The following is a 23,114-nucleotide window of genomic DNA, read 5'->3' as shown; positions in this document are numbered from 1 at the left end:
TTCTGGCCATGATCCCATTGGTTCAAACATTGAACTACACAGTAGGTTATGTTTTAGAAATAGACTTCATCTATTTTTTTTAATTAAAATATTGATTGGTTCTCTATGAAGCATGATGACTCTACTAGCAGCCATAAATGCACAGATATTTGAACTTTTGAAAGGAAAAGGAAAGAACAATTGTTGGAAAACAACTTTAAAAATCATTGTGGTCTATACATTTCTGGTGATTAAAATTAGAATGATATTGAAGTTAATAAAGAGGCTCAGAACTGACAGCCTATAAAGATGTTCATGGAAAAATGAAGGTATTTGTTCTATTTTTCATACTAGTAGGCCTCAGAGTCTCAACAGACCCTGAGAGTGAGGTTAGAGAGAAGTAGGAGTGGTAGAGGTGATTGGTATCCCCAGTGGGATTTTAACGAAACTCCTGTGTCCTCGTGGTACAGAGTTCTTTTAGGCGTCTCTCTTGCAAAAGTTAATTGGTGTAGTCCACAGGGAGAGGGCGGTCTCCTACCCTGGGAGAGTGATTCGGCCCAAGTCAGGACTTGTGAGTTTTTTGCTCTGTTAGGGTCCAAGGGAACCATTAAGATTTCCTGAAGACTCAGAGGTTGTCTCAAGGAAAAGAGAAGTGTTTCCCTATTTGTCAGTTGTCCAGGTAGATTGCTTCAATTGAGTAGAGTGGAGATTCCTAGTTGCAGTCAGAAGGCGGAGGTCCATGATTGGGGAAAAGCCACCTTAGCATTGTGGTCTGAGGATGCTTCAGCAGAGGCCCATATTTTCTTTGCTTAAAGAGCATCCAGTTCTAATCCACTGGATTCCTGGATCTGCAAAGGTAAGTGCCATGGGAGGGTTTATCAAGAATACCTACTGCCAGGGATGAGTAGCTGTATTATTGACTGAGACTGTGGTTTCTTGGAACTTTATTTTCCTTACTAAATGTGGAGTAGCTTACTGTGATTTTCACCTGCAGTCAAAATTTAGCCATAACGAATTTTATTTACAGCAACACAGTGGTGGTGTATGTATTTCCTATTGGAAGTTTTTAATAGATGACTCTCCATTTTAAAATGTTTTTGGTAAAGTTATAATTTTTGCTTTTTCCAGTGGATTACAGTTTTACAAGACTTCAGTAATAACAACGCAGTCTGGGGTTTTGTGAAATATACAAAAGAACCTGCACTTACAATTCCAATTGGTCTTCATATTGGAGACTACAACATGGATGGGTTTCCTGATGCTCTGGTTGTTCTAAAGAATGTATCTGGAAGGTAAGCCTTCATATATAAAAATATTTAAATATGTACAACTATAGTTTAAGAATACATTTATTTTACAAGGAATAAACGCTATAAAATGTTATAGGAAAGAGTAACTACTTTGCAAATAAATGAAGAGACAAATATTCTTTACTGAATTTGCAAGGTTAAAAAGATAAGGCCTTCTATAAATTAGTAATCTATAACATATACATTCTGCTGTAAATTTATAGCATGTGAAAATTACTAGAATGTTTTAATTATGATAAATCTATAAAGAGATCCCCCTAAATAATAAAAATGTATTAGATCAATTATGAAATATTAGATGTTCTTCTTTATCTGTATATTGTCAATACTACTGTATTTTGGGTTACCTTTTTGTAATAAGTAATTTTTACCTGCTTGCTGTTGTATTAAACTTCTAACACAGTAATTTAATTTCTGGAAAGGTAAGCAATTTGAAGGCATCAGTGAACTTGGAATGTTGCAAGCTTAATTGAAATGCTAGTTTTATGGAAGTGTCTATTAGAAATATTGTATAAGGTTCTTAAACAGTTTGGAGGTAATTTTCACATTCTTTGTGTAAAGAATAGAGTAGGAGTCAAATGGTACTGCTGCTCAATTATTCATCTTTTATTCTTGAGAAATAAGGCATGGGTATGTGTATTTGTGTCATCTGGTTATCTAATGGCCCAACTGATTCCCTTATAGCTTTCTTGTTTTTAATGTACTTGAAACAACTTTTATTCTCTGTGGATAAGCAGGATAACGTCAGTCACACAAGAAGGGTGATATCATCCCAATGGTGATGAAATAGAACAGCTCTCTCAAAGCTCAGAAAAACTGAGACAGTTTCTCTGATTATGCATGGGTTTTCCCACGCAGCCACATACCACACAAGTCTCCCAGTCTTTCCATCCACTATGGTGAAGAAATGTTTTGGATGTTTTCATGAAATATTTTCCATTTCTTTGATTTTTTTTTTTTTTTTGCAAACTTCCCAAAAAAAATGCAGAATTCATTTGAGTTTGAATGGGCCTCTCTTGTCTTCATTATGCTGGGATTCAAGAGATGTTCTTTGTGCAGCACAAAGATGTCCCTCATGGATTGTAATGTCTTCTGTATTTTGGTGTTTAGACCCTTCACATAATGCACCTAATTGCATAACCTGCACATATGTCCCCAAAGAACAGAATATATAGAAGTTATACGCTAAGGGGCGGATTTTCAAAGGATTACGTGTGTATATTACACGCGTAACCCCGAAAGCCCGCTCCTGCGCATGTTGAGCCTATTTTGCATAGGCCCGGCGATGCGCGCAAGCCCCGGGACGCGCGTATGTCCTGGGGCTTGAAAAAAAGGGCGGGGAGTGGGCGGGGTGGAGGCGGGGCTGAGGCCTCTGCACAGCGGCCATGCTGGGTGATTGCGCACCGGCAATCGGCTGGCGCGCGCAACCTTATTTAACAAAGGTAAGGGGGGGGTTTAGGTAGGGCTGGGGGGCAGGTTAGGGAGGGGAAGGTGGGGGGAGACAGAAGGAAAGTTCCCTCTGTGGCCGCTCTGATTTCGGAGTGGCCTCGGAGGGAATGGGGAAAGCCATCGGGGCTCCCCTAGGGCTCGGCGCGCACAAGTGTGCATCCCCTTGCGCGCGCCGATCCTGGATTTTACATCATGCGCGCAGCTGCACGCGCATGTTATAAAATCGGGCATAGATTTGTGCACGCACAAATCTACGCCCGTGCGTAGGTCTTAAAATTCGGCCCTAAGGGGTAGATTTTTAAAAATTGCGCGCATCCATGTGCGTGCACTACCCAGCTCGCACACATGGACGCGTGATTTTATAACATACGCACGCATGTTATAAAATGCCGGGTCAGTACGCGCAAGGGGAGTAGGATTTTTGCAGTTACGCTCGGCGACGCATTGGGGCCTTCCCCAGTTCCCTCCCAGTCCGCTCCAATTAAGGACTAGGAGGGAATTTCCCAACCCCCTAGCCTGTCCTCCCTTCCCCTATCCTGCCCTCCTACTATTCCTATCCTAAATCCCCTCCAAAATCATTAATCTACCTTTTGCGCCTGCTTCTGAGCAGGAGTAAGTTGCGCGCGCTGGCACCCTACAGGCACGTGATCCCCGGGCACAGTGGCAAATGGCTGCTGTGCCGGGTGCCTCTAGTCCCTCCCCACCCCCCTGACTACCCCGCCCCTTGGACCGCCCCTTTCACAAACCCTGGGACTTACACGCAAGGCCGGGCCTTTGAAAATTGGCCCGGCGTGCATAAGTGATTTAAAATCTGGCCCTAAGGGCTTTTCTAGAGTCCCCTCAGACATCTTCAGGGAAAAATAGGAAACCTATGAAAGTTAAGGGGCCTTCACTTAAACTTAAAAGGCAGAGTTCTCTCATGCTAAGTTCCATGAGTCGACACATTCTTGATGCAGGCACCGTTCCCCTTCCATCAAAGAGGGAGATAAGTCGCTTCCTTGTTAGGGTCTTGTCAAGTACAACACAGGAACTGTGCTTTAAAATAAGGCTTAATGAGAAAATAGAACACAACATATATTCCCTGGCTTACAGACTGCAGGGCTGAGACAACCAAGGAACTCCAAGAATGTGATTTCCCTTACCCAGGAAGCAGGAAAAGAAACCCAATTAATCCCAGATACAGTCCAAAATGTAGTCCTGTTTGTAGACCAAGCTTGAAAGCATTGGGCCAGCATGGGACTCTCCGCTGGCTGGAGCCTTTGAACAGCTGGGAGGAAAGGATACTTATTAGCCAATGGGTGCCTGGCTGAATGTAATCCAGCCCACAATCCCTGGAAGTTATCCATACCTTTGCTTCCCCAGTTTTCCATGGCTCCAGTAGCTCTCTCCTTAAAGCTCCAGTCCACTACCTCAAAGGCTGGCGGTTTAAACTCTAACCGCTCTAACAACCCTTTGGTGCAGAAGGATGTTGGCACTATATTGCCTCAAACTGTTAACACAGAAAGGTGTAAAATTCAGAAAAGAGGGAGCTACTCCTTCAGTAGAATCTCTTTCAGCAGCAGCTTTTTATTGGTACTGCTAACTGGCAGAGGTATGGGGACCCATCAATGTCAAAATTGTCTGCTCCAAGCTGAATCATTCGGCACAGAGAAACTGGGCCACCATGTTAAATTTCAGGCTTTGTCTTCAATACAAAAGATTTCATTGGCTATTCTGGTCATAGTTCTGCAATGGGATGACTGTTCCCCAGTGGTTCTACTACAGAAGAAGGATGATCATCCCTTTGTAGAGAAAATGTGGTTGGAGATTTTGGTAAAATATTTGTCCAGTATGCCAGAATTGCTGCCTCTTTTGCCATTAAAAGAAATGTCCCCTATTTTGGATACAATATTTCAAGATTAGACATTCAAAAACCTATTCCTCCTTATCAAGCTAGGAATGACATAATTCAAACACAAATCTATTCTCAGGCTTCGGAATTGGCCTTGTCTAAAGATAGATCATTGCCAGAATACTCCCCCATTATATTATCTGACTCATCAAAAGGGTTCATAGTCTCATATGACACTCTATGATATCATTCACATGGCATGCAGTGCATTAGTCTTCCATCAGATCCTTCTCTTCAGCATCCCAGGAGCATATTGCCAAATTAATTTTAACAATTCTCTGTTGACCTATATGGCTTGATTTGATTATAAGCTCTATTGAGCAGGGAATGTCCTTTGTGTTGTTGTTTGTACAGCGCTGTGTATGTCAAATAGCGCTATAGAAATGTCAAGCACTAATATTAGTAGTAGTACTGAAGATAACTTACTGTTTTTTGTCCAGAAATAACAAGGACAATACCTAAAGAGAATGGGGTAGATTTTCAAAACTAACGCGGGCACACATGGACACACGATTTTATAACATGCGCACATGTTATAAAATAGGGGGTCGGTGCACGCAAGGGGGATGCACATTTGTGCAACCTACGCGCACCAACGCCCACGGCCTTCCCCAGTTCCCTACCTCCTATTCTAACCTTCCTACCCCGCCCCCTAGCCCTATCCTAACTCCCCTCCCCCCCCAAATTGTTTTCTTATCTGTTGCGCCTGCTTTGAGCAGGCGCAGGTTGTGCGCGCTGGCACCCTGCCGGCACATGATCCCCCAGCACAGTGGCAAATGGCCACTGTGCCAGGGGCCTCTAGCCACGCCATGCCCCCAGACCGCCCCGCCCCTTTCCCGAGGCCCCGGGACTTACACGCGTCCTGGGGCTTTACACGCGTGGCCGGGACTTTGAAAATAGGCCCGGTGCGCGTAAGGTTTTTAAAATCTGGGCCAATGTGTTTAGAGTACTTACATAAGAATAAGGAATTGCCATTCTGGGTCAAACTGAGGTCTGTCAAGCCCCGTATCCTATTTCCAGCATTGGCCAATCTGGATCACAAGTACCTGGCAAGATCCCAAACAGTAAATAGAACCCATGCTGCTCTTATGCATTGGTTTCTTATGTTGGTTTTCAGGTCCTTGATAGATACATAGATTTATATATAGACAGATTTATTATTATGTCACATAATATATTATATATATATTATATATATATATTATATAATATATTATATATATTATGTCACATATGTCATTTTTGCTTGTATGTTTTATCATGTTTATAATTGTATTTTATCTTAAAGAACAATTGTAATCCGCTTAGAATAGCATTAATATAAGCCGAAAATAAATATTTTAAATAATTAAATATTGCGCAGTGATAAGTAGCGGCTATTCCTAAGTTGATTTGGTTTATAACAGTTTATGGACTTCTCTTCCAGGAAATTGTCCAAACCTATTTTAAACCCAGCTCGACTAACTACCCTAATTACATCCTTCTCCATGGTAGCAGTGGTTACAGTTCATAGACTTCTCAGGAATTTAAAGCAAGAATCTGACAGATGCCATTTTTGCTATCCTTCTGGTGGCAAGAAAATTAGACAAGTATATTTATTTTTACAGATTTGATATTCCACCCTTTCATAGATTACAATAAATCGTATTACAAGCTCCAGGTTACCACATCAATCAGTAGTAGCAAAGTCAGCATTAGAAAGAGCAAAACACTCAAAGGCACATTCAAGTACTCCTACTAAGAATGCCAGGATTTTAGATAATGTAGCAAATAAGATTTTTCAATTGGTTATGCTAACCACTCATCAATTGCATGTGATCCAATATATGTCCTTTTTTCTATAAAAGCTACAAATTTCAGCAGAAGCCCTGCAAATGCAGCAGTTTCTACTGATGATACAAGAAAATAAGGAATGTGGCTTGGATCTTATTAGATCTGTGGCAGGCTTGGGAGAGTGGACCCTGGTACTACTGACAGACAAGGCCAATGCACGGTATTTGAATCATGAAGTAAAGACAGGATCAGATAGGTGGAAACCATTCAGAAGCAGTAGATAAGCAAGGATCATGGCAGGCAGCAGACGAAAACAAGGTCAGGAACCAGGCTGGGTCGCAATCAGAATTCAGAATCAGGAATAGCCAGATGCAGGAATGAAGAAACAGAACGTGTTGCTCAGTCACCTGCCCAGAAGAGTAAGCTTATTTTTAAATTACAGCAGTGCTGACGTCATCAGTCCGCACCACAGGAATTCCTGTGAGCTGACCCTATAAGGCTGTTGAGATGCTACAGGCCCCTACTCAGAGCAGCAGGATGCAGCAGAGTAGCAGGATACCAAGAGCCATGTTGGGAGACCCCAGCAGGACATAGTACACAATTTTGAACACAGAACCGTGAGGTACAGGTGCTGACTATGGTGGTTGGCGATATGTTGCAAGATCAGTCTACAATTATTATGACACTTCCTCTAAAATGTTAGCAGTTGCCATTGGAACCAGAAGACTTGATTAGTCACGTGCTTTGGGACTATAGGAGGATGTGCATGACAGGCCAGCAAATGTTCCAAGCACAAGTTATAATCTCTTTGGGGAGAAAGTGAAAGAAACAATGGACACCAGCAAAGATCATGGCTCCACCCTTTCAGCGGCCACTGCAGAGCAATTCTTTGTTTCTAGAAGGTCTCAGAAACAGCTGTACAGGAGACAATACTTTGATTTGGATTTTAGATTTAATTACTAACCTTTTCCAAATGCAAGCTCAGGACGAGTTACAATTCACGTACTATAGTTATTTCCCTACCAAAGCAGACTTACCTTCTTAAGTTGTATATGTGCTTATACTTTAGAAGAAACTATCATTGTCCTTTCCGATACCCTGATCTGCCAGAGCAGCAATAGCAGCAGCATCAACTCAGACCAAGAGCTAGGGAAAGAACATGGTCTAAACCTTAACCAAAAAAAACCACAACATTTAATTGGCGTTTTGATTACAGTTTCATCAGATCTTCTCTACTGAACTTCAGCAGTTTTCCACTATTTATTTATTTTATTTTAAATCTTTTCTATACCGTCGTTTGGTGGGGACAGTCACTATGGTTTACATTAAAGCACATAAAAAGTAATGATACTACAATTCGTCCGTTTACATAGGTGCCATAAGGTTCGGTAACATAGTTTGTGATCAATGTTCATTGTTAAATGAGATGAATCATGTCCATGTCTCTCTATCTCAGTTTTAAGTACAGAACTAACTTTATAATTGTAACTTGTCCTTTAGTGATGATGCGCTATCTATTAAAAACTACACACTTAGGGGCGGATTTTCAGAGCCCTGCTCGCCTAAATCCACCAAAAACCGGGCGGATTTAGGCGAGCAGGGCCCTGCGCGCCGGTAAGCCTATTTTACATAGGCCTACCGGCGCGCGCAGAGCCCCGGGACTCGCGTAAGTCCCGGGGTTTTTGGAGAGGGCGTGTCGGGCGTGTTGGGGGGTGGGCCCGAACCGCGCGGCGTTTTCGGGGCATGTCGGGAGCGTTCCGGGGGCGGGCCCGGGGGCGTGGCCGCGCCCTACGGACCCGCCCCCAGGTCGCATCCTGGCGCGCAGGAGGCCCGCTGACGCGCGGGGATTTACGCCTCCCTCCGGGAGGCGTAAATCCCCCGACAAAGGTAAGGGGGGGGCTTAGACAGGGCCGGGTGGGTGGGTTAGGGAGGGGAAGGGAGGGGAAGGTGAGGGGAGGGCAAAAGGAAGTTCCCTCCGAGGCCGCTCCGATTTCGGAGCGGCCTCGGAGGGAACGGTGGTAGGCTGCGCGGCTCGGCGCGCGCCGGCTATACAAAATCGATAGCCTTGCGCGCGCCGATCCAGGTTTTTAGCAGATACGCGCGGCTCCGCGCGTATCTACTAAAATCCAGCGTACTTTTGTTTGCGCCTGGAGCGCAAACAAAAGTAGGCCTATTCGCGGAGTATGAAAATCTGTCCCTTAGTGAATTCTGCAGTGTGTGTGGTTGTTTAATTGTTCATGCTTTGCCCATCCCTGGCTTCTATTCTCCCTTCTCTTTTTGAAAAGCTTGTTTAAAGAGCCAGGTTTTTAAACTTTTTCTAAAGTCTAGCATGTTCCCTGATAACAGACTGCTGGGTAATGAAAATTATGAAACAAGACTACAGACCAAATCTCAAAAGTTCTCCCACAAACCACCTTCCAAAGAAGTATTTCTTGGAGAACAAACAACTCTTACATCATCAGTAGGAACTGGCACCTCCTCTAATAGCTGTGAAATAGACCCGGTTCCACTTCAAGAAAGGAACTGAAGATTCTATTACATAGACTTCTGGAATCCAAAAGAAATAGGTCTCCAATACATGTTAGACTTCAGGAATCTCAACAAATTCCTGGAAAAAGAAAAATTCATAATGAAATTTCTGGGCACCATCCTTTCCCTAGATGAAAACAGTTGGCTTGCTTAATTGGATCTCAGAAATACTTTGACACATCACAATACCCTTAAGGTATATCTTTGCTTCACCATAGCAGATAGATCCTACCCATACACTGTTCCCCATTTTGGACTTTCAGCAGCACTCAGAGGTTTTGCAAAATTCCTAAGATTGAACAATGTTTTTGCATTTCCTTACTTGAACGATTGGCTTGTATCAGGTCCCTGCAAGAAGCCCATTTTTCCACGCTCCATTTAATGAGCAGCCCTAGGTTTTCTTATCAGTAACCCAAAATCCAATATAACAATTTCTCCAGCAATACATGTCATAGGAGCACACATAGACACATCGAAGAGGAAAGCATTTCTGCTTCGACAGATGGTAGACTAATTGTCCAAATAATCGTTAACATCATAAATAAGTGACAAGTTCCTGCTCGACTCTACCATGGAGACTCAGTATATGCAAATGTATCTCATGCATATTCATTGTGGATATCCTGAAAACCCGACTGGCTGTGGGGTCCCTAGGACAGGTTTGGGAAGCCCTGTGCTAGACCATATGGCAGGAACAATCCAGGTCACTCCTTTTGACCATCTCCACACAAAAAAAAGCTCATGGCATCTTAAATTCCAATGGAATCAACATCTTCAACTGATGTCAAACAAGGTAAAGATATCCAACAATATTGCCCACTCTCTAAATTGGTGGTTGGACCATTTGAACCTGTTTAAAGGTCAGTTGTTTCACCAATCACAATACCAAGAAATTTGTACCAAAGATGCTTCTAGACACAGTTGGGAAACTCTTTTGAGAGGCTTCTGGTCCAAAGAAACCTGGTCATGGAAAGAGAAAATTTCTCTCTTATATAATTTAGCTTTGATTATTTTTCAGTGCTTTAAAAGTATTCACTTTGTGGCTGATGAACAAGGTGGTGTTCATCCAGACTACCAAGGAACAATGTTCTGTATAAACAAGCAAGAGGAAATGGGTTCTTACAGGCTTTGCTTGGAAGCTGCAAGAATTTGGAATCTGGCAATTTCTCAAGTAATCTTTCCTCTAGCCATGTAGCTACTTGGAGACCAAAATCAAATAGCAGAGAAATTAGTTCACCAACTTCAACTTTTCAAAAAGCCATTACACACAAATAGTGCAGGAGCTATTTTCAGCTTTAGGACACTCTGCAAATAGACTGTTCTGCAACATCCCCCAGCAACAAAGTTTCAACATTTTGCTCCAAGAAATCAGCAAAACATATTTGCGGTGGATGCATTCTCCAACCCATGGAATCAAGGACTCCTTTATACAGTTTCCCCAATTACACTAATATCCAGGAAAGTCCAAAAACTGAGAAAGGAAAGAGGGCAAATAATTCTAATAGCCCACTTTTGGCCTCAGCAAGTTTGGTTTCCATAATTAAAACACCTAGCTTTTGATCAAGCAATAAGATTGAAGATATTCTCTTCCCTCATTAGTGTTATGGTTAAGCGGTGTTTGGGTGGATTCTTGGGTACTGAGGCAGATGACCACACCCACGGGAAGGAGCCCAGTGAGGCGCCACAGTACTGGGCTAAACGCAGACGCACAAACACAGAGTTAGTTCTTTTATTAAACAGCTTGAAGTGTACCACCAGAGGTGGCAGTAGTGAGGTAGTCTGGATGTAGCAGTCTCAGGACCTTCGGCAAAGGGAACTCTTCTCGCCCCATTGGTATAGGGCAGGGGTCGGAAACCCATGGCTCGCGAGCCAGATATGGCTCTTTTGAGGGCTGCATCTGGCTCACAGACAAGTGTCGCCACACTTCGCGGTTCCCTGCTGACCCAGCTGCTCCCCGGTCCTCCGCCGCCCGGGCTTAAAATGCTGTCAGCCCGGGCAGAACGCGGCAGGACAGCTGGAGTCAGCGGCACCGGCGTGCTCTCTTGTCCCCCCCGCGGCCCGGAAGAGGAAGTGGAGAGCATCGGGTGCCTGCGCGGGAAGAAGAGACCACACTAGCGTGGTCTCTTCTTCCGCGCCGGCACCCGATGCTCACCACTTCCTCTTCCGGGCCGCGGGGGGGAGGAGAAGAGAGCACGCCGGTGCCGCTGACTGGAGTCAGCGGCACGACTGGAGTCATCGGGTGCCTGCGCGGGAGTCATCGGGTGTCAGCCGGGTGCCAGCGCTGGAGTCATCGGGTGCCTGCGCGGGAGTCTTCCCACGCAGGCACCTGATGCTCTCCACTTCCTCTTCCGGGCCGCGGGGGGGAGGAGAAGAGAGCACGCCGGTGCCGCTGACTGGAGTCATCCGGGTGCCTGCGCGGGAGTCATCGGGTGCCTGCGCGGGAGTCATCGGGTGTCAGCCGGGTGCCAGCGCTGGAGTCATCGGGTGCCTGCGCGGGAGTCATCGGGTGTCAGCCGGGTGCCTGCGCGGGAGTCTTCCCGCGCAAGCACCCGATGCTCTCCACTTCCTCTTCTTCCCGCGGCCCGGAAGAGGAAGTGGAGAGCATCGGGTGCCTGCGTGGGAAGAAGAGGCCACGCTAGTGTCTGACGGGAAGAAGACTGCAGCACGGCTCGGAGGAAAATGAAGAGTTTCAACCGCGGCCGATGGGACTCCGGCTTCGCCTCCGCGAGGGCTGAAAATGAAGGAGGTTAGTGTTGGGAGGAGGCTGCTGCTGCCGCGAGTTCCCGGGGTGGGGGAGAGAGAGAGTGAATGAGCGAGCAAGCATGTGTGTTTGAGATCCTGTGTGTGTGTGTGTGTGTGAGTGAGAGATTGCATGTATGTGAATGATTGAGAGCCTGTGTATGTGAAAGAGAGTATGTCTGTGATTGAGAGCCTGCCTATGAGAGAGAGAGCATGAATGTAAGTTTACCATTGGGAACCTGTATGTGTAAGTTTGTAATTGAAAACCTGTTTGTGTGAAAGAGTATGTGTGTATGATTGAGATCCTTTGTGTGTGAGAGAAATCATGTCTATGTATGATTAAGAGCCTGTGTGTATAAGTAAGATAGATATCATGTGTGTCTGTGTCTGATTGACAGCTGGTTTAGGTGATGGAGCATGTGAGTATGTGATTGAGAGCCTGTGTTTAAATGAGAGAGAGAGACCATGTGTGTCTGTGTGTGATTGAGAGCTGATTTAGGTGAGGGAGCATGTGAGTATGTGATTGAGAGCCTGTGTGTAAATGAGAGAAAGAGAGGACATGTTTGTAAGCATGTGAATGAGAGTCTGTGTGTGAGTGAAAAAGACAGCATGTATTTATGTGATTGAAAGCCTGTGTGTGTGTGTGTGTAAGCGTGAAAAGATAGACAGCATGTGTGTAAATGTGTAATTAAGAGCCTATATGAGAGAGAAAAAACATGTGTATATGTGAGTACTGAGAGCATGTGTGTATAGGTGTGTCATTGAGAGCCAGTGTGAGAGAGAGCGCTGGTATGTGACTGAGAGAGGAGAAAGTTCCAAGCAAACCACCCCGCCTCCTGCTAATTCAGAACAATCTCAGGACACCTGGATATCAAACGTTCCCAGGTATGCAGAGCAAAAAAATTTTTGTATCCTTATTATTTTTCATTACTGGATCTTTGTGTCTGCTATTTTGAAATATTTTGTTGGTATCTGGAAATGTTTTATATGAGTTTTTAATTATTGGATATTCCACTCATCAGCTGTTTCGAAATATGTTCTTTTTGTTAGTACAGTTTTACTGCTGATGATTTTATATTTCTTGATTTGTTTTATAAGGATGGGTGATGTTTCTTTTTTCCTTTATTATACTGCATACAGAGACTCTGGCTTGTTGCAGTTTCCAATTCAGTTTTTTCTGCATGCTTCTTGTTATGCGTTTTGGTCTCTCGCAGCTTTCATCGCAGGCAGGAAGAGAGAGAAGGGCTGAACCCTCACGAGGCTCTTCCTTTTATTGTACATTCATACAAAGGCAGATGATGTGTCATTACATGATTGGCTACTTTCCCATAGCAACAGACGAGTCCCTACACTATTGGCTTTGGCTCAGGGGGTGTGCACGGATCATCTCATTGGCTGCTGAAATCTATACCTCCTGACTTTGTCCTGCCTCTGACTAGGGAAAACCCAGCCCTTCTTTCAGGCTAACAGGATTAATTATAAGCCAGAGAAATACATGAAGTCAGGTATCCTTTCCTAGGCAGAGACTTAAGCACAAGTGATGCTTTTATTCAGGCAAAGGTCAGGGAGAAGGGAAGTTACGTGTTTAAACCCTGATGAAATGGCTTGCTGGCAAGCGCATATTTCCCACATTATTCTATGTTAGGTGAGGGACAGCACGTGATTCAGGTGAGGTTTTCTGCTGGCGTGTAGTTTCTGTGTAGGACTCTATAGCAGCCTGACTTGGTCCGTTTTCCTAATAGGAGATGTATTGGTGTCTTAAGGCCTGGTGTAATATTTTCAGAGACTTATTGTACTTTAAAAGTGTGATCTTACATAAAATGCACACATTTACTTGTATTTAGTTTTAAACATATTGTATGGCTCTCATGGAATTACATTTTAAAATATGTGGCGTTTATGGCTCTCTCAGCCAAAAAGGTTCCTGACCCCTGGTATAGGGGAATTCCGGAACAGGTTTCCCAGCAAGGCAGCGCTGTGGATGAGATAGACTGAGCGTTAGATTACTCACTAGATGGTTGCTGTAGGCATGCGATTCCACCAGGCAGAAGTAGTTGGTAGCGGCACCGAGGCAGGGAGAGCAGGCCCTCGAGGAGCGAGTACCTGATCCCTGTAAGGCACCAGAAATAAAGCAGAGGGCCCCAGATGAGTGGGTACCCAGGTTAGCAATACTCCGAAGGGCAGAGAGAGAGCTTTCAGCGGCAGCACGGAAGCAGCAGAGTAGCTTAGACTGGCCAAAACCAATCCTTTGCTAACTCAATGAGCTAGCAACAAAGTACAGGCTATATATCTAGATGGCGTGACGTCAGTAGAGGGGAACGCCGCCGAGGTTTGCCCCAATGCTGGAATAAACACATCGGTGGTGTGCGCACCCTAGTAGGCCCTTGGGAGGAGCATGGCGGGAGGCAGCACCATAGCAGTTCCGGGGACACCGGAGAGGTTGGCTTGTAGACACGGTGGCAGCCATTTTCCAAAGGGAAGTGGGAGGAGCCATGAACAAGGTGAGGCAAACGGGGCGAAGCCGTCTAGCACCAACGGACGCAACAATTAGTAAATGTAATGGGGATCTCCTGTATTCCAACCGTCAATCTTTGGCTGTAATTGCTTGGATGTTGAAAGTCATCTCATCTCATCTGTGCAGCTACCTAAACTGATTAAGAAAGTTATTTTGCTCGGGAGGAGAGAAAGGTGTTTGCTGGGAAGGTGGTCTCTCTATATTGGTACCGGGCCTTGCTTTCTACAAGGCCAACGGAGACCCGAACGCTGAACCCTGACCCCGCCCCGTGATGTCAGAGACCGGTGACCGGAGGGGCTTTAAAACTGCTCTGCAGCGTTGAATATCTGTTCGGGAGGAGAAAAAGGTGTTTGCCGGGAAGGTGGTCTGTCTATATTGGTACCGGGCCTTGCTTTCTACAAGGCCAACGGAGACCCGAACGCTGAACCCTGACCCCGCCCATTGACGTCAGAGACCGGGGACCGGAGGGGCTTTAAAAACTGCTCTGTAGCGAAGCGATAGTCACCGCCGGCGTGTCGCCAAAGGGGCGCACGGCTTTGCCTGAAAATACAGAAAGATCTTTGTCATCACAACGGACTTGGAATAAAGACTGACCTATCCATAAAAGCACCTTCTCGTTGGAAACAGAAGGAAGATTAAAAACACTGTGTGCTGCTGTATCTTGCGCTGCCTGGGGTAAGTCGCTTTGAACAATTTCTTTTTAGTTATGCCCCCGAAGAGAAAAGGGAAAGTTAGAGTTTATCCCTCATCTCAAACGATCCCTCCAGGTCAGCGCACAATTCCACAGTATACAGCTTCCCAACCACAAATGGAAGGGGTGAACATCCCCATTGATGTGACTGATGAAGGAGCCTCGGTCACATCCGGGGAAATAACTTTGAGTCCCCCAGTCCTGAGGAAATATTTGGCAGCAAACTCACAAGAATCCTCTGAAGTGGCTTTGCTAGGTAGGGAGCCTACGAGCTCTCCTAGCATTCCAGAGGGAACAACAGAGGCTTCGGAGAGTGTAAAGTCAGCGTCAAATCAAGAGGTTAGGGTCACTGCTGTACAGGAAATGTTTCCTCAAACTTCTGATACTGAGACTTTGTATCGAAAACCTTCTACAGTGACCCTAGACTCCTTATGGGAGCTTATGGTACAGCTAGGAAAAGAAGTAAAACAATGTTCCCAGCGAATTTCTGAATGTGCACAAAAGGTGGATACCCACATTTTAGATTCAAAAATTAAAGTAGATGACTATCAAAAACGTATTCAAGGGCTTGAAGATGGGGCTAAAAAAGGGGTAGAGGTACAATCTACAATAATTCAAGAACAATTGGCACTCAATAGAAAGATAGAATTTATGGAAAATCATCTGAGACGTCTTAATCTCAGACTTAAATTTTCCAAAAGTTCTAGGGGAGCAACCTAGGGTGACATTAAGGAGATACTTAATTGAGATTTTGAAAATACCACTGGATAAATTACCGTCATTTAATAAGGTTTATTTTCTTCCATTTCGCAATGTGAGAGGTAGAGAAGCTCAAAGTCACCAATTGGATTTACAAAATCTTACACAGTTTTTAGAATCTTCTACAATAGAGATTGTAGAAAGAGCTACCCTATTAGTCTCTTTTCTTTATGAGACAGATATTAGTTATATAATACGCATGTATTTTCAAAATCCAAAATCCATCAGCAGGAACACGATCGTAGCTCCTCCCGACGAAGACGAAGATGGCCGCCTGCACGGGGGAAAGCGTACAATTGGCCGCTGAAGACGTGACGTTTGGCGTCACGGGATGTGACGCCACGTCTTCAGCGGCCAATTGTACGCTTTCCCCCGTGCAGGCGGCCATCTTCGTCTTCGTCTGGAGGAGCTACGATCGTGTTCCTGCTGATGGCTTCAAAAAAGTAAGTTGTGCAGGCGTCCAAAAGCGACTTACTTTTGGGATCTTGACAGATCCCAAAAGTAAGTCGCTTTTGGAAAAAAACCAAAATTGTCGCCTTTGGAAAAAAAAAACCAAAATTGCTTTTGGTTTTTTTTTTTGCTTCGCCGCAGTGTCTCTCCTCCCGGTGTCTCTCCTCCTCCCGGAGCAAGGCTGCTTTTCGCGCCCTGCTCCGGGAGGAGGGGAGACACTGACAGTGGCGAAGCAAAAAAAAAAAAACCAAAAGCAAGAAGTAAGTCGCTTCGCCGCTTCCCTCCTCCCGGAGCAAGGCTGCTTTTCGCGCCCTGCTCCGGGAGGAGGGAAGAGTGAAGCGGCGAAGCGACTTACTTTTTGCTTTTGTTTTTTTCGCTTTTTTTTTTGCTTCGCCGCTGTCATCTCTTCTCCACTCCTCCCTGGTATCTGTCATTTCAAATGACATTTGAAATGACAGATACCAGCGTGGTGTGAAGCCTTAGGCCCGCGCACCCAGGATACTGTATAGGCGCTCTATCCAGTAAAATGGGTTGCGCGGACCTAAGGCTTCACGGACGCGGTTTACATTTAAATAAAATTAGTGTTCAGGATCGAGTGGTAGGTGAGCTGCACTGTGCGTGTGGCAACCGCGGGTGCCGCAGGCACTAACGCAGCTCTTCCTACCGCTCGGTACTGGATAGACCTGATTGTAATTGATTTAACTTCTTATTCACATTGTTTCTGTTTTCTGTGCAAAGTGTGTACTTTGTAATCATTTGAGAAAATTGATAAATAAATAAATTAAAAAAAAAAAAAGTTATTTTTACTATAAGGAAGTACTGTATCAGAAGATCTTACAATTTTAATGATGACCATATGATATCTGGTGTGCATATTTCAGTCAGAAACTTTTTAAATGTCCTGGGTTTTTTTGTTTTTGCTTTTTTCTTTTGCTTCAATATCTGCTAAACCTGTCTGACTCAGGTCTGAAAACCAATTCAGTGTTCACCTCAGTGCTATATCAGCACACCAGAGGACTAGGAGTGTGCACCTATTTTTAACCAGCCTATATTTGCCATTTATGAAGGGCCTTATGAATCTCAAGCCTCCAATAAAAGATCTACCCATTCCTTGAGATGTGAATGTATTCCTTGCACAGCTCATGAAGCTTCTTTTTGAATTATTAGCATCAACAGATCTGAAATTCTCCTGGATAGTGAATTACAAACCGTAAGAGTAGATTTTTAAAAAATACACGCGCACACACGGATGTGCGATTTTATAACATGTGCGCGCTGGTACGCACATGCCAGATTTTGTAATCCGTGCACACAAGGGGGGTAGATTTTAGCTAGTTTTGCGCAGCAACGCATCAAAGCTTTCCCCAGTTCCCTACCCTAGCTTCCCTTCCCTTTCCCCTCTCCCCTCTCCTCCCCCCTAAACGTAATCTGCCTTACCTATTTTTTTTTTGTTTTTTAAGTTGCTGCTCCTCCGGAGCAGAAGCAGTTTGCATGTGCCGGCCGACTGCCAGCACGCGCTTCCCCAGCACAGCGGCAAATGGCCACTGTTCCGGCACCTCCAGCCCCGCCCCCGGACTGCCCCCTTTTCAGGCCCCTGCACTTAATCACATACCGAGGTTTACGCGTGTGGCCGGGCCCGTAAGGCCCAGCCACGCGCATAAACCCCAGGATTTACGCGCACCGGGGTTTAAAAATTTACCCTTTACTGTATTATGCTCCCAATACTCAAATCATCAACCTTAAAGTAGTTTTGAAGATACATCCTAAACTTTTACCAAAAGTTCCATTTACTTCAATCCATTGTATTGCCAATGTTCTTTCATAGACCAAGCTCTTCATATCCTGGACTTCAGAAAAGGTTTATTATTTTATTTAGACAGAACAAACGCCATAGCAAGTCTTCACAAATTTGTTTCTTTCAGAAAGCAAAGGATGTCAAGTACAAAGAGAACTGATTGCTTCACTTATTGCTACAACCCGTCAGGACTGTATCTTCAAAATAAAGTGAAAGCTAATGCAGTTTCCTTGGCACGTCTCCATTCCAGTTCTGTAGAAGATACTTGCATGGCTGCTGTTTAGTCTTCAAGATATACAGTACTTTCATAACTCCATTACTATCTAGACAATGCTTCCTGTCAAGAGAGCTTTATGGGTTGCAGTGGCATAACTCAATACTCAAGATAACAAAATAATCATATGCAGCCCTTAGCTTGGGAGTCCCTTTTTGGCTGACCTGATTGTCTATGGAGAAAGCAGAGTTGCTCACCTGTAAAGGGTGTACCCCATAGACTGCAGAATAAACCAGCCACACTGCCCTTCCCACCCACCACCCACCCCTCTTAGAGTTGAAGAACAGCTTGCTAGTCATTGGTCTTTTTACCCAGAGTAAAATAAATACACTAATAGTAATATGCTGCGAGTCATCAGCTCTATTTCACTTAGTATTCAGCCCAATGGGCCACTTTTAGGGGTTCAGGAAGTAAGCATTTGGCCACTACCATTTTGTAAGATAGGGTCTTGGCACCTGCTCAACGCACTATTTTTTTTTGTTTAGTTATTCAGCTAACTTTTGGCCTGCTATTTTTCAAAATCAGATAGATATCTGACTCACTCCTACTACTGCTGGTAAATTTAAGCTCTGCCCCCCCCCCCCCCCCCCCCCCCCCGGAATACCCCTACGCTGCCTATTTATTTGGCTAAAACTTAGTTATTCAGCAAGCCAAGATATTTAAAACTCAGGTTTTATTAGCCAAGTGCCGAACTTAGTCTTTTGAATATTGACCTCAGTGTCATAATATGCAAAAACAATATGCAAACAATCATCTGGGTATTGTATAGTCTTGGTTACCTAGTATGCTATAAGGAGTCACGTATATTCCTAGAAAGAAGAGGAACTGAGTACTGGGTGACCTGGGGTTCAGCTCTTTCAGGATACCTCATTATTGGCCCAACTCATCAAAGGCCTAGGAGAAAAGCCATGCTTTCATAGGCCTCCTGAATTGCAGGTAGTCCTGGATCTGGCAAAGATCTTCTGTTCCAGAGGAAGGGGGCTTTTCCTGACAGGGCCCATTGCTTGATGTGAGGTGTTTTGATGTCTTATCGATGGCATGATTACATAAGCTCTTTTGGAGGATTTTATTATAGAAACATCATATACTGAATGATGTATGGTATTCAGCTTGTTTTTAGTGATTGTTATCCTATGTCATTACTAACTATTATATTGTTTTAACTGTTCCAGGATTTAATTTGGTTAATACTAACAGCAATATTTCACTATGTTTCAAAAGTAATTTAGAAAATCATACTGTTATGTATAAACTTTTTTTAAATCTGCATTTTGCATTTATACTCCTTGCCAAACTGAGAACTGTGAGCATGACCACAAAATTATAGAGCATGATTTAAGTCCGAAACTCCCCGCCATTTGTATAATTGTTAACTTTTGGATCATTTTAGACCAAGAGATATTGGTTTCTCATTCTCCGTTTGTAGTGAGTATGAAGCACCGAGTCTTTAAAACAGTGTTTAGATAATCTTTTTTGTTTTTAAGGCTGCATCTGGATATTTCTTGTTTAATCTGCATGTCACCGTGGCTGTAAATAGATTTTAAAGCTTCAGCATAGCCGTGCACCAGGTCGTCTTTCTCTGAATCCTGCAATTTATGGGCATTAAGTCCAGCCACACGATGTCACCATTGTGCAGTGATTGGGATGACTCCTCCCAGGGACGCTGAAGGCTGTATCACCAGCCAGACTGGTAGTGGAACCTGACCCAGAATGGAATCCAGGTTTTCTTGGAGGAGAAGTCCATTACCTGCTATTAATTAAGTTGACTTAGAAAATAGCCACTGCTATTACTAGCAACAATAACATGGAACGGACTTAGTTTTTGGGTACTTGCCAGGTTCATATGGCCTGGATTGGCCACTGTTGGAAACAGGATGCTGGGCTTGATGGACCCTTGGTCTAACCCAATATGGCATGTTCTTATGTTCTTATCCACATGGCAGTTCCCACCATTGCCACTTCAAGTCAAAAGTCTGTACTGGTTGTACATCGGTTAGCATCTATATTTTCCTCAAGCTTCTATTCTTTAATGCTTCTATGTCCAAAAACATTCTGAGAGAGTTGGTTCTGGATACAGACATATCAGAAAATAGAATCTTTAATTGAAGATGGCAGCCTCCAGAGCAGTAAGGGATCATATAAGTTAAGAAAATGAAAATAAAAAGTAATTATTGCATCAAGTATACTTAGTGAAAATGCTTCTTTAGACATTCTACTAATTCTATTATGTGCAGGGACATACATTTGGGATTCATAACCCACTGTACACATTGGGTGGGGGAGATGCTGATATGCACTGATCAGGTGGCAAGGCAGTGGCTAGAGCCAGAGGGTATGCAAGACTGCATAGAGAGAGGCAGAACCAGTAGGAAAAAAAAAAGAGAGGTAGTAATGGCCCTGTCCAGGTCTGTGGTGAGGCCTCACTTAGAATTGATTCCTGGAAGCCATATCTCAAAAGGATCGAGCTAAACTAGAGGTGATCAAGAAAATGACAACGAAAATGCTGTGGGAACACTACCAAAAGACATATGAGATGAGGACGATGTGGGGGGGGATACAATACAGACATTTAAATACCTGAAAGATATAAATACACAACTGAACCCTTTCAATGCTGAGGAAACTGTAGAACTAGAGTTTACCGTTTAAAGCTATAAGGACATAGAGTCAGGAACATCAGAAAATATTTGTATCCGAAACGTTGGTGGATGCATGGAATGCAAACCACTTACTTGCTTATGCGATATACTCTCCCCTTTGGATTATATGCTTGTGTGCCTCGCTTTTTTTTCCACCGTCTGTAAGGTTAATGTACCTAATATACTAATATGGACTTTTGCCACTGGCACTCAAGACATCTAAATTGTTTTTTTAAAACAATTTTATGGTCAAACCACGGGCCTTGTGCAATCTGGTCAGAAGTTTATTTTTTTAAGGGGCTACTGCGTCAAGAGAGTCTTCTAAAGACTGCTTCCAAACGGCCATGGCATCATCAGCACGAGATACAATTGTATGCTGAGATCCGTTTTGGGGATTCAAATTTCACAAAGAGAATGTACGTCAGTTTGATTATGTTTACTAGTTGTAATTCCAGGGAACAAAGGCTGTAAAGAAAGTAAACAAGATTACTCTTAGAAAGCATCATTTTTGTTCTAGTGATGGGGATAAACAAAATGTCCCAAAATTTGGGAGAATTGGTGATACTGATTTTTTGTTATAATATGGTTAGGATTTCAAATTTTTAATTTAACCCTCCCCCCCCCCCCTCACAGCCAAAAAAAAGATAAAACACCCCCAATGGGGAAATTGGGTGGTTTTTGGGGGTTTTTTTGTTCCAACCAAAAATTTCCAAAATAAGTCTTATCTTGGGAGTTCCAATGATGTTATCTGGCCGCTGTCCTTGAGCAAGTCAAGAAGAGACAAGAGGGAAGCAGCCGGATGATGCCATTGTAGGAGGACCGGCAGGTAGGCCAAGTCCTTCTGGCCCAAGAAGAAGTAGATAGTTGAAATGAATGAAAAGGGGAGGAGGTGCAATATGAAAGGGGAAGTGAAGTGAGGGAGGAGAGACTGTAACGGGGATGAAGTCACCTCAGCCCTTCCACCCACCAGCCACACACACCCTGCCACCCCTCCAATCACATCCCGCCCCACAACCACACACACACTCCAGCCTCTCTGTTTTACCCTTACCCTTTTTATTTTTAATTTATGGTAGGCTTTTGTATGATTCTTTGTTGTTTTCTTTATAAAATTGAGTCAAGCTAAAAATGCGCCTAGAGTTATTTGTTCATAATGCTAAAAACACCGATAAACACACAATTGAAGTGCCTTCCAAAAACACTTACAGGTGAATTTTCAAAGGAGCTGCGCATGTATAGGTAACATACTATCATGGCAATTTTCAAAAGTCATTTACCCATGTTAACAGATAGGTTTTAAAATCATTGCTCACGCAAAAATGGCCCTGTACACACACATGTGGGCCGTGCACAAACAACGTGAACTTTAAGAAGCCAAGAAGTACGTGCATACACATACGTCAAGAATTTACTACTGGTCCTAATGAGCGACGAGCCTGAACACTGGGGGGAGAGAGAGAGAGCCACTGAAAGAGGGGCACTTTCAATTCAGGGTGGGTTTTTTTTTTGGGGGGGAGGGGGTACATTAGATTACTTAGGGCCCAAGGGTCTGTAGACCCTTGTAACACTGCTCCCCACAAACCCACCCTGAGTTAAAAGTGCCCCTCTTACAGTGGAAGTTACATAGAGTATTAAATTGTCTCTCTAAAAGAGGCGCTCTCTCTCTGTAAGGCTCCAACACATACATGCGGTAGGGATATTTTAAATGGTACGTGTGTGTGTATAAAATTAGCGTATTTTACATATGCAAAACCCAGTTTTAAGCAAATAAATGCTTTTAAAAATCAGGCCCTTTGTTGACTGGAAAACCCCTAAATTTGCAGTTTCAGCTCCTAAAATCAGAAGCCCTAATTATAATGCCACAAGTGTGTGTGAATTCCTTTCCAAGAAATAAGGGTCGCATATGCTCTGAGATGCTTTAGTCGTCATCTTTCATATTAAATGCAAGTATCCCTCTGCTAAAATCTCTTTAGACTTAAAGCTAGATTATTCAGTGATGGCACCAGCCATGCAGGTAGCCTGCTAGGAGCAAAAATATTTAATTTTAGATGTGCTTTCTCCTAGAATCAATCAAATTATTTTTTTATTCATTTATCTAGTAAAAGCCATGCTTTCAACTTGAAAGCTTTTCAGGCTCTCAGCAACAACAGGCTCATGCTGTAATAATGCCGCAGTGCCAGTGGTTGAAGACCTCATCATCATCATCAAACATCATGGGAAGAATAAAATTTCTTATATAGTAATTGACTGTTGTTTTCAATTAAGTAAGGGACTAGAAACTTTATTATTCTCTTCATTATTTCACAAATGAAAGATTAGGA

General features: G+C 43.7%; 1 protein-coding gene across 1 annotated transcript in view; it reads left to right on the top strand.

Moving 5' to 3' along the window:
• ITFG1 (integrin alpha FG-GAP repeat containing 1) overlaps positions 1–23,114 on the top strand; it is a 526,073-nt gene that overhangs the window by 270,188 nt on the left and 232,771 nt on the right. Inside the window, exon 10 of the mRNA XM_029608474.1 lies at positions 1,108–1,271. Within this exon, the coding sequence (XP_029464334.1) occupies positions 1,108–1,271 (164 nt within the window). The remainder of the gene's footprint in view (positions 1–1,107; positions 1,272–23,114) is intronic.

The sequence above is a fragment of the Rhinatrema bivittatum genome, chromosome 7, assembly GCF_901001135.1.
Source record: "Rhinatrema bivittatum chromosome 7, aRhiBiv1.1, whole genome shotgun sequence".
NCBI classification, from domain to species: domain Eukaryota; kingdom Metazoa; phylum Chordata; class Amphibia; order Gymnophiona; family Rhinatrematidae; genus Rhinatrema; species Rhinatrema bivittatum.
This window is presented reverse-complemented; position numbering and strand designations above follow the sequence as displayed.